This window comes from Tupaia chinensis, unplaced genomic scaffold (genome assembly GCF_000334495.1).
Source record: "Tupaia chinensis unplaced genomic scaffold, TupChi_1.0 Scaffold000184_1, whole genome shotgun sequence".
NCBI lineage: Eukaryota > Metazoa > Chordata > Mammalia > Scandentia > Tupaiidae > Tupaia > Tupaia belangeri.
In genome coordinates this window covers 1,865,040-1,881,303 of record NW_006159659.1, presented here as the reverse complement: position 1 = coordinate 1,881,303, position 16,264 = coordinate 1,865,040, and the positions used below count along the sequence as shown (strand labels likewise).

General features: G+C 33.0%; 1 protein-coding gene across 1 annotated transcript in view; it reads right to left on the bottom strand.

Moving 5' to 3' along the window:
* The window catches only part of CNKSR2 (connector enhancer of kinase suppressor of Ras 2), a 299,161-nt gene that overhangs the window by 148,586 nt on the left and 134,311 nt on the right, over positions 1-16,264 (bottom strand). Inside the window, exon 9 of the mRNA XM_006146681.2 lies at positions 12,647-12,715. Within this exon, the coding sequence (XP_006146743.1) occupies positions 12,647-12,715 (69 nt within the window). The remainder of the gene's footprint in view (positions 1-12,646; positions 12,716-16,264) is intronic.

Here is a 16,264-nt window from a genome sequence, read left to right as displayed (position 1 = left end):
GGTGCGTGTGCTCGCCAGACAGAGAGACAGAGAGATAGAAAGTGAGAAATCACCCCCCAGGGGGGATGGCCACGCCACAATCCCTTCTCCTCTGTTCTCTTCTCGGGATCTTGGGCATGCACGCACACGCGCCCGGTGTGACTTTAAGCCCACTGGGTCCGGGACTCAAACCGCGGTCGACTACGTGGGAGTCCAGCGACATAGCCATCACGTTAACTGCTGGTCCCTTCTATTATTATTTTTTAATATGGTTCTCAAACTTTAGCATGTATTAGAATCACCTCAAAGACTTGTTAAATGACAGACTGCTGAGTTTTAACCGCTTGAATCTCTGATCCAGGTCTAGGGTAAGGCCCAAGAAATTATTATTATTTTTATTATTTAATTACGAGTTCCCAACAGAGCTGATGCTACTGGTCTGGGAACCACATTGTGAAAATCACTATAATAGATAATGAAATCTTTGAATGCCCATGTCTATACAATTATAGGTGCTTAACATTTTTTAAGACTAGATACAACAATCATATATCAGTATTTATTGCACGCCTTCCATGTAGTATGGATTCAATGGTGACTGCAACTCCATCTGTGCTTTATTAAAGAACATAGAGAGTAAGGGAGAGACAAGCCTGTGCATAAACATTTGCATTACAGTAAAACAAGTACCTCTATAACTGAATATAGGGTGCAATGGAACCACCCAAAAGAGACACTTAATCCATCTTAGAGGGTTCAGAGAAGGTTTCCAATCAGTCTAAGCTGAATTCCAGGAATTGGACCGGTGAGGGGAATGTAGAAGTTGAGGAAGTGAAGAAGGCTGTGATACAAAGTATGACTAGCTTGAAAAACTTTCAGTAGTTAAGTATGGGTGGACAAAAGAACAAGGGAAGGAGTAAGGAAGCAGGAGGGACAATGGTCAGATGATTACTAAAGGCTTCTTTTAAAGCAGATAATTTAAAGAGTTGGTTGAATCATGAACATGTTTGCCTCAGACACTGTGCTTTCCTTTTCAGCTATGTTTTCAAAACCACTCTTCCCTTTGCTTGTAATTTTTCTCTCACTTATATAATATTACCTATCCATAAAGGCTCATCTTAGATTCAATAAAGCCTCACACAAGCTTGAACTGTATTTTACTCATGTGAATCTCATAGCATATTCTTTGTATCTCTCTTATCGCATTTTTCATGCACTATTATAGTTACACATTTATTTCATCATCTTTTTACTTTCCCTCACAAAACTGGATTTTGAGTTTTTATTTGATTAAAAACATGAGTCTTTTATCTGGATATACCTTGTAATCACGAAAATGTCTTACAAATGGTAGACACTTAGTATTTGTTAGTAACTTAACTAGTGAGGGGCCAGCAGGTAGTGTGGTGGTTAAGACACTGGATTCCCCCAAGGTCAACCACAGTTTGAGTCCCACACTTGGCGGAATAAAAATCACACTGGGCACGTGCATATGTGCCCAAATCCCAAGTGGAGAAAGGAGGAGAAGGGGTTGCAGCATGACCACCCACTCAGGGAGGTGATTTCTTACCTTCTCTCTCTGTCTCTGGCAAAAGCACATACACTATGGCCAAAACCAAAACCAAAACCAAAACCAAACAAAAAGCAAAACTTGACTAGTGAAATGATATCATTACATGATAATGTATTTCCGAGAAAAAAATGCCTTAAAATAACAAAGGGGGGTTTAGTTTTTCATGTAAAATTAACAAATAGCATTAAAATTTCTCTAAATGTAATACTTAAAATTTGTTGCATGAATAAATGGTCTATTTTTTTAAAAAGTAATATACTTGATACTAAATCTGTTAAGGATATTCTTTACCCTAAATTAACAAATAAACTTTGTCTTTATAAATGAAAATTAAGAAAAAAAAAACAAACAGTATTTCTACGTTGGATACTCTAAACTTAAAGTCACAGTGATATATTTATGACAAGGAATAGAATAGTGAATACAGTTTCTGCTTGTCCTACAAAGACTCTATTTTTATCATACATATCACATAAATACTGTTAAGATTTTTTCCAACAAAATGTTTTGTAGTGATTGGAAATAGCCTGAGTTTATTTTTCTCAATGGTTTAATATAGTATTTAATTTACACTAAGTTCATGAACTGAAGTGAACTCTTTGAAATCACCATATGCATCTTACACAAATATGTCTTATTATTAGCTATAGAAAATACAGTTTTCACATATGCTGAATTAGTAATATTATCCTTATCATTGCCCAAGATAAAAGAAGTCTGTATTTCCAAGCAATGGCAGGTCATATTGTTTACTAATTTATATATATTCTCTAACATGTACATTAAAATATATTTCATATACAGCACAAACAGGTTAAACTTCCCTAAGGTAAAGTAAGGTATTACAAGTATAAAAAACCAGAGGTTCTGCCTTCTTGTTGATGGGATTTGCAAATTGTTTAGATCAGGCTGAGGTGAACTGCAGATATTCCTGGGTGAAGGGCAACATAAGTGAATAGGTCTTGGACAACTAGCTGCCTGAATTAGGTACACAAGAGGCTTTAGGGTTGGTGTTCGAGAGATGAGAGGCTTCCTTTCCTTTGGCTACATAGAGGGAATAAGTTGTCTCTGACCCCTTTAGAATTTGCTCTGGTCTCTCTGGTTTTGTTTACTATTATTATTTTATTTACATTTAATCACTGTACATCTTTACAACATACATAATGATTTTTCAGTCTCTCTGTTTTTAAACATGGCTGGTGACTTATTTGACCAACATATGAAGAAAATAACTTTACTCTAAGGTCCCAAGTAAATAAAGATGCAAAAAGGCATAAGATTAGCGTATCGACCACTTCTTTACCTTTTGGACAGCCACATTTGGAGTTACCACAGAGAATCTTTATACCATAGACAGGAAGATAGACCATTTCTTAAAATAGTTTCAAAGTTACTACCCTTTACAAGACAAAACAATATATTTGTCACCAACATTTACACATGCTCCGATGCATACACATGCACTTACTCATAGATTTTAATGTATAAACAATATTTCTTCACAAAAAGTGTTTCAAAGGAGCTTGACATGTGCCTCTATGATGCTCCATCATAAGTATTATACTCAAATATTCTTCTGCTTTCTTAAAAAGCACTGAAGAGACTCAATTAAGTACACAACTCAACATATGGTGGCTAATGACATTCTGCCTTTGCCAAATACTTCCGTGCTGAGATATTTATTATAGTGTTCTGTTCCTTTGCATTACTAAAAAATGACTAAAGTGTCTAATAAATATACCAATGACTACCTTTCTTTAACAAAACAAGTTATGTGGAGGAAATACCACAGTAATAAACATTTCAGGAATAATGCATTTTGACAAGATCCTAGCACTAGTAAGTCTAGAGTACTAAGCTACAAAATCCACCTTAATTTAATTTTTCAAGAATTCCTGAATTTATTTTTTCAAGAATTCCTAATGAAAAAAATATTAAACTCTAGTACATTTGAAGATATCCTAATTTTGTTCTCCATAATTATTCGTTCACTGAACTGAAATAAATCACTCATGGCTCAAATATAAAGGAAAATCATCTAAAGATTAAGGAACTTTATGCAAATAAGAGATTTAAAATTGCAGCATCAAGTAACATAAATTGATAATTCAGAGTTTTTGGAAATGTCCCAAAGTTTATATATTTTAAATAAAACCTTAGTATTATACTTTTATAAATATGATTAAAAGAGACAGTCTTGGCAGAAGACAAAAGGAACAAACAATTGAAAAGAAGGACTATGAGAAGAAAGATTTTATTTTCATTAGGGAACCCCCCCAACACACACACACAATCTTATGTCTTTAATCACTGAGACACTCTATCTCACATCCTCCTTAACTTTAAAAGGTACTTATACAGTGAAATAAGAGTACATAAATGCATTTGTTATTGCTTTAAAGATATTTGTTTTTTATGTGGTTTAATTTTACTGTAAAAAGTTGGGACCATGTTGAACTGCTCACAATTTGAAATGATATATATCTAGATCTATAGATATCTGCTTTACTACTGCTACTTTACTATTTACTGATTTCACATGAATTTCACATAGTTATGTACACAGTGTGCATATATGCAGTGTTTAAAAAGAAAACATGAAAAGAGAACATAATTTCTCACTGCTAAAGATGGAGAGAGAGGCCAAAACAGAGCCAACTAGAATACTATAAGTAGCTGGTATTATTTTTCTGGAATATTTTTCTCCCAATCAGATGTTCTTAGGGCTAAATCACAATTTCTTGATTTGCTCATGAGGAAACTCATGGGAAGAAGGAAGTATGTAATCAGATTTTTTCCTTTGAGTTTTACAATCACCCACACAGTTTTCACCAAAGATGGTGATTTTCCATACCGTGTTATTTATATGATACTATTCCCTATAACTTATCACTTATATTAACTGCAAAATCTCTGATGTCTCTGATTCTGTGATAAGCTGATTACAAAGTTGTAGGTATAGATAAGCATCTTGAACAGACAGTTCTTTTTCCCTTCTTCCATTTCAATATGGCATTTGGTAATGCTGTGGTCTTTGAAGGCCAAAAGATTTATTTTCGAAGCTTCATGGTTTTTATTCACATACTACAGAAAATAAATCAAAGCCAATTTTATTTTTTATTTCAGCATCATTCATGATGTCTTTTGACTTCTCCATAAAACAAAAGTGACTAGGTCTGAAGACTCTGCTAGAGAGAAAAGAGGAGGAAGGCAATCACATCATAGTGAAATGCGAAGCTATGGGGTGAGCCGCAGGATCACACCACAGAACCTCAGTCCCCAAAAGAGCAGTAATGTATTTTAAAGTAACCAAAATAATATAGATTTTTAGTAAATAAATTTTTACAAAGATATTGGCATGGATTAAATTTTAAGACAAATTTATGTCAGTATATGTTTGAAAGTTATTAAATATCAACTGTTCCTTTCTACATTTCATGTCTATTTTTCTTATAAGGACACTAGACACATATATGTATTTTAAATTAAAAGACTCTCACTCATTGAAGCAAAAGGATGAAACAAAGCATTATTATCTAAAATTGTAAAGCTCCACGTTATAGGAATTCCCACAAAACATCTTTACTTTAGAAAAATTTCATGCTTAAATTTAATTTAGGAATCCAAATGACAAAATTAAAAAGCAACCCCAACCCTGCTATTCAAAAATAACAAGCATAGGGAACCAGCAGTTAGCGTAATGGCTATGTCGCTGGACTCCCACGTAGTCGACCGCGGTTCACGTCCTGGACCCGGTGGCTTAAAACTCACACCGGGAGCGTGTGCGTGCGTGCCCAAGATCCCGAGAGGAGAATGGAGGAGAAGGGATTGCGGCGTGACCATCCCCCCTGGGGGGTGATTTCTCGCTTTCTGTCTCTATGTCTCTCTCTGTCTGTCTGGCGAGCACACGCGCCCTACAGTGAAAATCTCTCCAAAAAAAAAAAATAACAAGCATAAAAATTTATTACTTTGTAATAAATAATTTTTAAAACACCATTTACTAGTAGACATTAAACAACCATATATTTATTAGAAAATATTGCGATATACATTTATCAAAACAAAACTAAAGCATGTATATATTGGGTCATCAGAAAAGTCAAGATGTATTTTTCTATGCAAAAATGCATCATAACTTTTCTGATGACCTTATATAGCTACTAAATAGCATTCTAAATCTTTATAAGTTTTTAGTATAAGAACTTCCAAAATGGTTATAAATATTTCCACTGTACAAGTATCTTTATAAATTTTCTAACAGAATTCCAGCAACTCAGACAAAATGGTAACTCAATATCAGCTTTACATGAGACCATAGTAAACTCTATATGCCATTTGTCACAATAAAAAAAAAAACAAAAACCCAAAACCCAAAACAAAAAAACAGGGACTAGCAGAGGGTGTAATGGTTATGTTGCTGGACTCCCATGTAGTTGACTGCAGTTCGAGTCCTAGAACTGGTGGCTTAAACTCACAGTGGGTGCATGTGTGTGCATGCCCAAGATCCTGAGAGGAGAATGGAGAAGGGATTGCAGCATGGCCATCTCCCTCGAACGGTGATTCTTGCTTTCTGTCTCTTTCTGGTGAGCGCATGTGCCCTATCGTAAAAATCTCTTAAAAAACAAAAACAACAAAACTATTTCTTGCTTAGAATTAGGGTAATGAAATGTAGAAGGGACAGTGTGAGAGGAAAAGAAAAATGAGTGGCTACATTACCTACAATTTCAGCTGCTGTGATGACCATAATGTTAATTTAGTGGTTAAAATCTGTAATTTGAACCCTGAGGTGAAATAACCTAAAGAGAATTTAAGATTAATGTCACCTCATGAATTTCCTATTATATGGTGTTCTATAATGTTTCCTTTTCACATAATAACTTTTTAACAAGCAGTTACATGTTATCTACTACTTGCTCATCCCTGCTATAGATAGGAGGTGGATCAGGCCATTGCAACTGGCAGACTCTTGCTTTTTGATAGGAGAAGGAAAAGGGGCAAGGTTATTGATACTAATTGCAAATGAGCTAGACACCCAATGAATTAGTAAGCCAGAGTAGGTATGAACTTCAGCCAATAAAAACATTTTAAAGATACAAAATAATTATTTATAAAAAAAAAACTTTAAAAAATCCATACAAAATAACTAGAGCACATTGACCAGGTGTTGACAATGAAAGATGTAATCCAATAATAAAAGATCAAATAAACCATTTTAGAAAACAATTGCTCTTTTCCTGGTGAAGCTAGTAAGAACTGTATAAATAAGAAAGAAATCAGGATTCAGAGATCTGCAGAGAAAATAAATTGGTTAACAGGAAGTTATAATTACTGAGGCATCATACAACTCATCTCTTTTATATAAGGACTTAGGATAACAAATTTTAATTTGGTAACAAAAATAATGAAATATTATATTGGAAGAAATAGTAACCAATTGATTTCTTCAGACCAAAAATGAAAATACAGTTTATGTCAACATGTAGCACTTCAAGACCAGTTTCTACATATCCTCATCAAATCTATAATGTTTTATGTAAAATAAAGCAAAAAAAATTATTTAATAAACTACCTACCATATAAGATAGATTCTGATATAAAATATCACCATGAGTAACTGAAATCTATCATGATTATTTAACTTTTGGTCAATGCCTCTTCATGATTTTTTCCCTCTTCAAAAGAGCATAATTTACTTATTTTGTTTTAGAATATCAATTTCTTAGAATATTATCATAGTTATTTAAGGGTATTATCAGAACCATTTACTAGGCAACACCGCACTAACATAATTAATCTTTATAGTCCAATAATATATTGTGTATATAGGAATAACATGTCAGGTACACCAGAAACTCTGACAGTTGAGGTCTCAGTTTTTAGTATTTTAGGTATAAGAAATTATAAGAGAAATATTTTCTATTTTAAGAAAGGAGAACATAAGAAAATAGGCAAGAATAAAGCAAACTGAATGAGGTAAGAAACAGAGGAGAAATAGTCAAGTAAGAAGAGATGACAATGGTGATGGAAAGGAAAAGAAAATGAAATTAAAAGAAAAAATTAAAAAAAGACAATAATTTAGTAAGTTAAAAGAGTAAGAGAGAGCGAGAGAGAGAGAGCATATTAAGCACTATTATGTTATTGATTCCACTCAAGGAGCCACTCATTTCTGCTGAATTCCAGGAAGGGGTGATAGGGTGAGAGAGAGGGAAAAGAAGAGGGGAACTTTAACAGGAAACCACATTCTCCATCCATTCCGATTATCCTGGCTTCCCATATGAACAATACTCTTCTGTTGATCAGGAGTTGAAGGAATAAGAGGGTGAGGACAGAGTCAGAAATAAGAGACTATAGTAAGAATAAGAGTGATACATAAATGAAGTTAAAATGGAGTTGCCAGATGACTCAATGGTCTTTCAATCTGCTCTCTCCTCTCACTTTCAAGTATTGTTCAACAATGTTTACCATTTTGGGGGTACAAACCCCACTAGTTTATAATACTTGTCTTCTACTTTTTATTAATCAATGTCCAAACATCCTGACTATTTGGTGCAGTATATCTTCTTGGCTATCACAAGGTGGCTATTTTTTACTCCAGTAGCCTTAGAGCCACATCTATTGAACCATTTCTTGCCATAATGTAGTCATCAGGTTCTAGAGGACCTTTTAAAATAAGTGAATATGTTTTAAAATTTACACAAAATAAAAGGAAAATTTTCAAATGCTGAATTAAGAAATTATATATGCCACTAATATCCCTAAGAAGAAAGTATCTGTTTTTAGTATGGATAGAATCTTTAGAACACTTACACACCAAAAACAGTATTAACATGAAATTTAACAAATTCACTTGGAATATGCTCAAATATTTTTAATAACTATGAATAGTCTCATCAGCTAAAAGAACGTGTTAAAAATGCATCATGAGGGCAGAGTTGTTGGTTCAAATTATGCCGAGGTATCTCCCAGAGAGAGGGATGTAGTGGCAGATGAAGTAGGAAAAATCTTGGGAGATTCCAGCAGCCTTTGAGGAGTTGGATCTTCGGAGACAGGGAAGATATGCAATAGGAATCAGTCTGCTTTGCTTGGATGTTCATGATTTTTTCTTCTTCCTACCTGGCAGCCATAGTTTCTCAGCCCCAGAAGTATGTTGATTTGAAAAGCTTAAGAGCAAGTCTCTTATAATAAAAAGTATACCAACATGAAAAAGAACATAACACTTCCAGTTTCATCTTAAATTGAAAATATACTTTTAAGACAACAAACTAGAAATATATACTTGTAATTGGGCATTTTGAAGATAAACCATACTAGCAATTTTTAAAAAGTACTATTTGAATTCATCTGTGATTCATTCAACTTTCTCAGACTCTCAGGGAAAATTATTCTAAGTTAAATAAAGAAAAACTATACGATGTTATATGGTATATCACTAAGTGTAGTAGTGATTTTTTTTACAATTTTTGATTTTTAAAAATATTCTAGCTCTGCTGGTATCATCCAAAATAATGAAATTTAACTTTGCTCTTCTCATTACTGGATCTACATTGGTATTAAACAATATTGACAATATCTCACTAATTTGGTCAATTAATTAATGGATTAGATAATATTGTTATATATTTTTCAAGTATATTAGGCTATACTTTGATGAAACTTATTGTTTTATCATAACCAACCCTTAATGTTGTGGTAATGAATATGGGGATAGAAGGAATAGTTGTAGACTACAAATAATTCACATATGTTTAATGAATTTATCTGCTTAACAAACCTTTCATAATAAAAAAACCTCAGAATGTCCATTTCACTACCTCTGTATGTTGTCTAGTAAGAAGTTAAAAGCACTGTACAGACCACAATGCAGGCAACAGCAAGAAAAAGAGAACAGACTTGCCTGCATTTAATGAAATGCATCATTTTTACACAAATATGCTTGAACACAAAGAGGAAACTCTAGTAACTGATCACATTATTAAGCAAAGCTATTTTCATGAAACACAACATATTTCCCTGTCTGTCTTACAAACCAAAGTCAATTCGTTGGCTCTAGTAGCAGTCTGCCAAGAAACAAGACTGATTAGTCCAAGTGTTGTAGCAGGTAAAGGAGAAGGGAGGTAGAAAAGTTAACTGTTATTGATCTCTTAATGTGTCCCAAGCATCAGGATACATGTTTTCCATGTCGTATTGATTTAAGGGAAAGGAGCAGAGGAAGGGAGGTTGGAAGTTAAATTCCAACCCTATTTCTAATTTCTGTTCAGCAGATTTGCTACCCCAGTTTTGTTCATTCTCATTTCTTTTTCTGTTCCCTTACCCTTGGTCCCACTTATTCTCTCACAGAATTCTGAGATCTATTTACGTGCTTGTTAGGATTAATTTTCTTTCTTTTTCTCTTTCTCTCTTTCTTTCTCTCTTTCTTTATGGAGAGGTTTTTGCTATTGGGCGCGTGCACTCACCAGAAAGACAGCGACAGAGAGACAGAAAGCGAGAAATCCCCCCCAGGGGGGATAGCCACAACGCAAACCCTTCTCTTCCATTGTCCTCTTGGGATCTTGGGCAGGCACACACACGTGCCCAGCGTGAGTTTAAGCCACTGAGTCCGGGACTCGAACCATGGTCAACTACATGGGAGTTCAGTGACATAGCCATTACGCTAACTTCTGGTCCCAGGATTCATTTTCTTTTGTTTGATAATTTTATAGGTAGAGTTTGAGGCACTAGTATAATAAAACTGAAGCAAGAGCATGGGTCTTAAACAGAGAATTTTGAGTCATGGTTGAGTTAAATAATCATTCTGAGTCTCAATTTCAATGCATACATTTTTGGGTGACAAAAGTATTGTAAAGAATAAATGAAAATATAGAAAATCCTTAGTATAATGCTTGGCACACTGTAAGAATGTAAGAAATATTAGCTCTGGTTATTATTATTATTGTTGTTATTATTATAAAAAATTAAACTGATACTCAGTTACCATGACTCACATAAAGCCATATAAATTTTAGAGAAAAAACTAGAATCAAGTTTTCCCAACCATCATTTTGTGTAGTGTTCAATATTTTAGAATATTCCTGTGGTGCAAAGATGTATTTACACATTCTCATAGTATTTAAATGTCACTAATTCACATAGGTTTCATTATTTCACTTACAGACTTTTTTATTGCCAGTGGGTTCATGAGCTCACCAGAGATATGGAGAGACAGAGAGAAAGAGAGAGAGACAAAGTATCCCCACATTAGGGTGTGATCACACTGCAATTCCTTCTCCATTTTTCCCACCCTGTTGGGATTTTGGACATACATGCACACACACACGTGTCCAATATGTTTTTCAAGCTTCAAGGGCCAGGATTCCAACTGTGGTTGGCCAGTGAGTTCTGGCTCTCTTAAGCACTGTGCAATGAACTGTCCCACTTGCAGACTTTTAGTACTTTCACATTCATTAGATAACACATCGGAATCTTTGCTTTACAAAGAGTATCTTTTAAACAATTTTATTATTCATTGAAGACTAATATCTATCCTCTTTTAAATGACCAACATGCATGTATTTCTGAAATACAAGCAGAAACTATTCAACAGAAGTCGTATTTGTTAAAGTCACATTGTAGAAATGGAGGCAGCATGAACATTAGAATAGGGGAAAGGTGCTCATCTATCGACACATCTGCTTTATGCTACTGCCCAGTTCCTCATTCTATGGGACAGGAAACTTCAGTGAGGACAATCACTTCATACAGTTTCTAGCAATAAGAACAGAAAGTCACCAAAACTGTCAGTGTGGAAAGGCTTTGTCTATTACTAGCAATTTAGTATTCAGTGCCAGCCACACATCCACACGTTTGCTTTTTTACTTTCATCAATTTTTACTTCAGTCAGATAGTAAATTTATTGAAGAAACTTCAAGACTTTAATGTTTAAGAGCCTTCTCAAAATATCACAAACTTCTCAGTTTAAACAAAGCCAAAATTGAAATAGCACTTGTCACCTGATCAAAAGTTTCATGAAGTTTCTTCTATTACTAGGACATGCAAAAGGAAACTCAATAAAATGGTATAACAGAAAATAGTTACTCTGAAGAGTCAGTGACTATATATACAATATTTATTTTAAAAATCTTACATTTTTGCAAATGAGAATTATACAAAGGAGTCTTCAAAAAGTTCATGGGCAATACATATTATGAAAAAATTATGCAAGGATTTCAAAATTTGTTAGCACCAAATGAACCTCATACTTTAATTCTACTTTTCCACTATAAACTTTTTGAAGTTCCCTTGTATTGATAATCTTAATTAATAATCAAATTCATTTATTTTTTAGTTGAATACACTTTACTTTGGCAGAAAAAGGAACTAAGTGAATCAATTGAGACATAAAATATTCCAAAATTAAACGCATATAGTGTTCATTTTTCAAATCTACAATTATGAAATAATAGCCCTTGAAAATCTTTCATAGGCACACAATGCCACTGTGATTCACAGCTGTGTAAAGGGATTTATGAGGTTCATAGGGAAAGCAAATTTTAAGAATATAGTAACTGCAATAGTTTTAAAATTTAAACTGTAGTTCTGTTGTATCAAATGAAATGCTATTTCAGCTATAAAAGATTTTTTTTTTCAAAAATCTACATTTAAAATACTCCCCCAAATCCACCCTTGTAATGAACAAAACAATGCTAAAATAGATAAATGAATGTATACTGTTAGAAAATGTATCTAGTAGGTAATTAAATAATTTATAAAATGAAACTTTTAAAAGTTAAATCTAGAAAAGGTAGAATCTATATGTATCAATTTAATTTCTATTCCAAAATTGTTAACCCAGTTCACAGAGTATATATCATCCTATACCTGTCCACATAGAAATGCATATCTAACTCAACCATCAATATTTCCTTATGTTCTCTTAAAATCATGCCTTACATTTCAAAAACTAATTAAAAAGAATAGTTATTCAGTTGTTTTTGAAAGGCTGTTCAATTATTTTATACATAAATGCATATTTCATTTCATTTCATTGGTATTATTTTAAAGCTTTAGCAAATCTTTAAATTAGTTCCTCCCACTGACTCTTAAGGTAATTATACATACCACAGTCTGATGATTAACTTGAATCACTTCATCGCCAGCATGGATTTTCTTGCATCGATCTGCAGGTGACTGAATTTAACATAAAAGAAATGATAAAGAACATAAAATTGTATCAGTTATTTCCTCTTCTGAAAACACTACAAAAAGCACATCTGTGTAAATTAGATAAAAAATTAATTAGAACCTTCAAGGAATTAAATTACCAAAAATGATTATTAGTAGTTAATACACTGTTTGCATTCAATGTAAAACTAATGACAGAAAGCATAAATCATAAGCAATATATTGATATTTATGTTATGAAAGAATGACATGTTTCTGAGGGCATTAAGCAAAAACAAAAATAAGCATTAACCTTTGCAAACTTCATATAGGCAATCCTGCTAGGAAGGACATTTGGAAGAGGGATACAGAGGCAGAGCTTTGACAGGACAGGATGTGTGGTGTAATCTGTTGAAAATATTTTGATCAACGGGACTGCGGAGAATTGTTCACATATTGAAATGTTCACTTCATAAGCTAAACATTATCATTGAATGTATATAAAAATTAATTAATTAATTAAAACATTTCAAAATATCTTGTTTTACTCTGCCCTTTTCCATTTAATATAAATAATGCACATGAACTTCAGCAAATCAACATTTTCAGGTAAATCATGTGCCACATGACAACGTGTTGGTCAATGATAGGACTTCGTATATGACGGTAGTCACACGATATTATAATAGATCTGAAAACTTCCTATCACCTTGTGACATTGTAGACATTGTAAACTGTAGTGCAAGGCATTCATTACTCACAGATCTGTGGCAATGCTGGTGTAAACAAACCTACTGTGCTGCCAAGTATATAAAAAATATAGCACATGTAATATGTACAGTACATAATACTTGATATTATAAATGATTATATTGATTTACATATTTATTATACTATAGTTTTAATTGTTATTTTAGAGTGCACTCTTTCTGCTTACAAAAAGTGTACTGTAAAATAGTACAGCATGTTATGCAGCAGCTAAGTTTATTACAGGAGTCAAAAGTTAAAAATTAAGACATTTCTAAAGTAAAAGTGTTACAGTAAACTAAGGTTAATTTAATGTTGGAGAAAGGAAAATATTTTTATAAATGTAGTGTAGCCTAAGCATAAAGTGCTTATCAAATCTACAGAAGTGTACAGTTAACATTCCATGCCTTCACATTCACATGTCAGTTATGCACTGATTCATTCATAGCAACTTCTAGTCCTGCAGGCTCCATTCATGGTAAGTGCCCTGTATAGGCATACCATTTCTAAAATTTCTTATAAATATACAGTAAATATATTTACTGTACCTTTGTTTAGATACACATATACTTACATTGTGTTACAACTGTCTACAGTATTCAGTAGAGTAACGCAAGGTACAGATTTGTAGCCTAGGTTTTTAGTAGACTATAACATCTAAGTTTGTATAAGCAAACTTTGTGATGTTCGCATGATGACGAAATCACCTAACGACACATTTCTCAGTATGTACTCCTGTTGTTAAGTGATGCATGACTATACATGTATATGATCAGTATCAAAGCTTTGAAGTCTTATAATTGGTCACTTATTTCATTATTAATATCACTTATTTGGAATAATTTAGGAAAGCAAAATAAAAGATGGACAGCAATTAGCTCAAAATTGCATCATATAACATTCTGAGTGTCTAGTTATAAGAATATGCAATTTTTAAATGTTTCATACAGTGTAATACAGTGACCAACAAAAACACACTTAAACAAAATGCCAACACGTCTACAGATACAACAAATGTCATCAATTTTTTTTTTTTCCCTATGAGATTAAAAACAAACACAAAAATCAACTCTGTAAGCTAATATTGACATGTTTTTAAATTTTATTTATTAATTCATTTATTTTTAATTTGACATATACACTAAGAGAGAGAAAAAGGGGAAGTGAGAAAGCAAGCTACCAGGACTTGAACTGTGGTCAGCCATGTTGAAGTGTCCAGCACCTTAACCACCATGCCACCAGCTGGTCCCAATATTGACATGTTTTAAAAAGTCTCTAGGAAACTAAAATGAGAGTTAAGAAACCAATTTTATATTACTGTAGGTCTGGCTAATGAATTTAAAATGCTATTCTTTATTTTTTTCTCTAGTCACTACTGATGATTGACTATATGAATTTTTAGGCATTTTAATATGCTTTTGGACTTTTGAAAGTAAAGAAAATGTTTTTTTTAATTAAAAATGTATGTGTATATGTGTGTGTGTCTATCTACTAAACACAACCATGAATACTGTGATATCATCATTAGTACCTACTGAAAGAAGAATGATATAGTGATAGAATCTGCAAAGTAAAATGCTATTTTTGAGATCCTGAAATAGGATTTACTTTAAAAATTATTTCCAGTTACTTTATTTTGGATTCATTTCCAATTTATAATTATTTAAACAATATAGAAGCCCTGAAACAATATTAACTTCAATTCAACATATTTTTAAAATTCACAATAAAATTATTTTTCATAGACTAGAATTCAAGGTATGATGATACCCTAGGGATTTTCAGTTAATGAAGTAATAACATAAATATTAAGGGGGTAGATTTATCTAAGATGTGAATCTAACTCTAAGAATGCTATTATAACATGAAAATAATGTGCTTATTTAACAGTACCTTTAAGAAGCAGGCATATTACCAAGTCAGAAAAGGATTATGTAACAATTCTGAAAATACTGTAAAGTATTACTTTTTTTAAAGGATTATTTATTTATTATTTTTTTATTTAACTTTCCTTCCTTCCTTTCTTATTTAAATTTGACCAGAGAGGGACAGAGCAAGAGAGAGCAAGAGAGCAAGAGAGAGAGAGAGAGAGAGAGAGAAAGTGAGAAAGCAAGTTGCTAGGTCCTGGACTCAAACCATGGTTGGCCATGTTGGAATCCAATACCCTTAACCACCATGCCACCTGCAGGCCCCCTAAAGTATTACTTTAACAGAGTGGTAACTATAGTTGGTCCTGGTGCTATCTAGTTCACAACTGATCTTTATAAAGCAGAGTGAGCATGAAAGAAAAACTGTAAGCAAGTGGCTATAGTCAGGATATAAAAGAAAATAATAGTACATAAAATTCAAAGAAACGGAAACAACTTTTTGCACAGAAAAGATGGCCATGACCGAATCTCTTCCTCCTTCATTCTCCTCCTGAGATCTTGGGCATGCACACACACACAACCAGAGTGATTTTTAAGCCACTGGACCGGACTTGAACCACAGTCAGCCATGTGGGTGTCCAATGATGTAACCACTATGCAATCTGCTGGCCCCAAAATGTTGATTTTTAAAAAGAAAAAAATGCAGGTAAAATGTTGAGATCAATAATATTAGGTTGGTGCAAAAGTAATTACAGTTGTGCATTGTTGAAATTTGCTATATGATATTAGATAATAAGCATGGTTATATTTTACATCATTTTCACATATATTTCTTGCTTTATGTTTTTTCCCTAATGTCTTATTACTTGCTATTTATTTAATAAGATTATAGACTATGGAAATAACGTTAGACAAAAAGCAAATCTGAATGTTTTTCTTATTTCAGTTCAAAATGGTCATA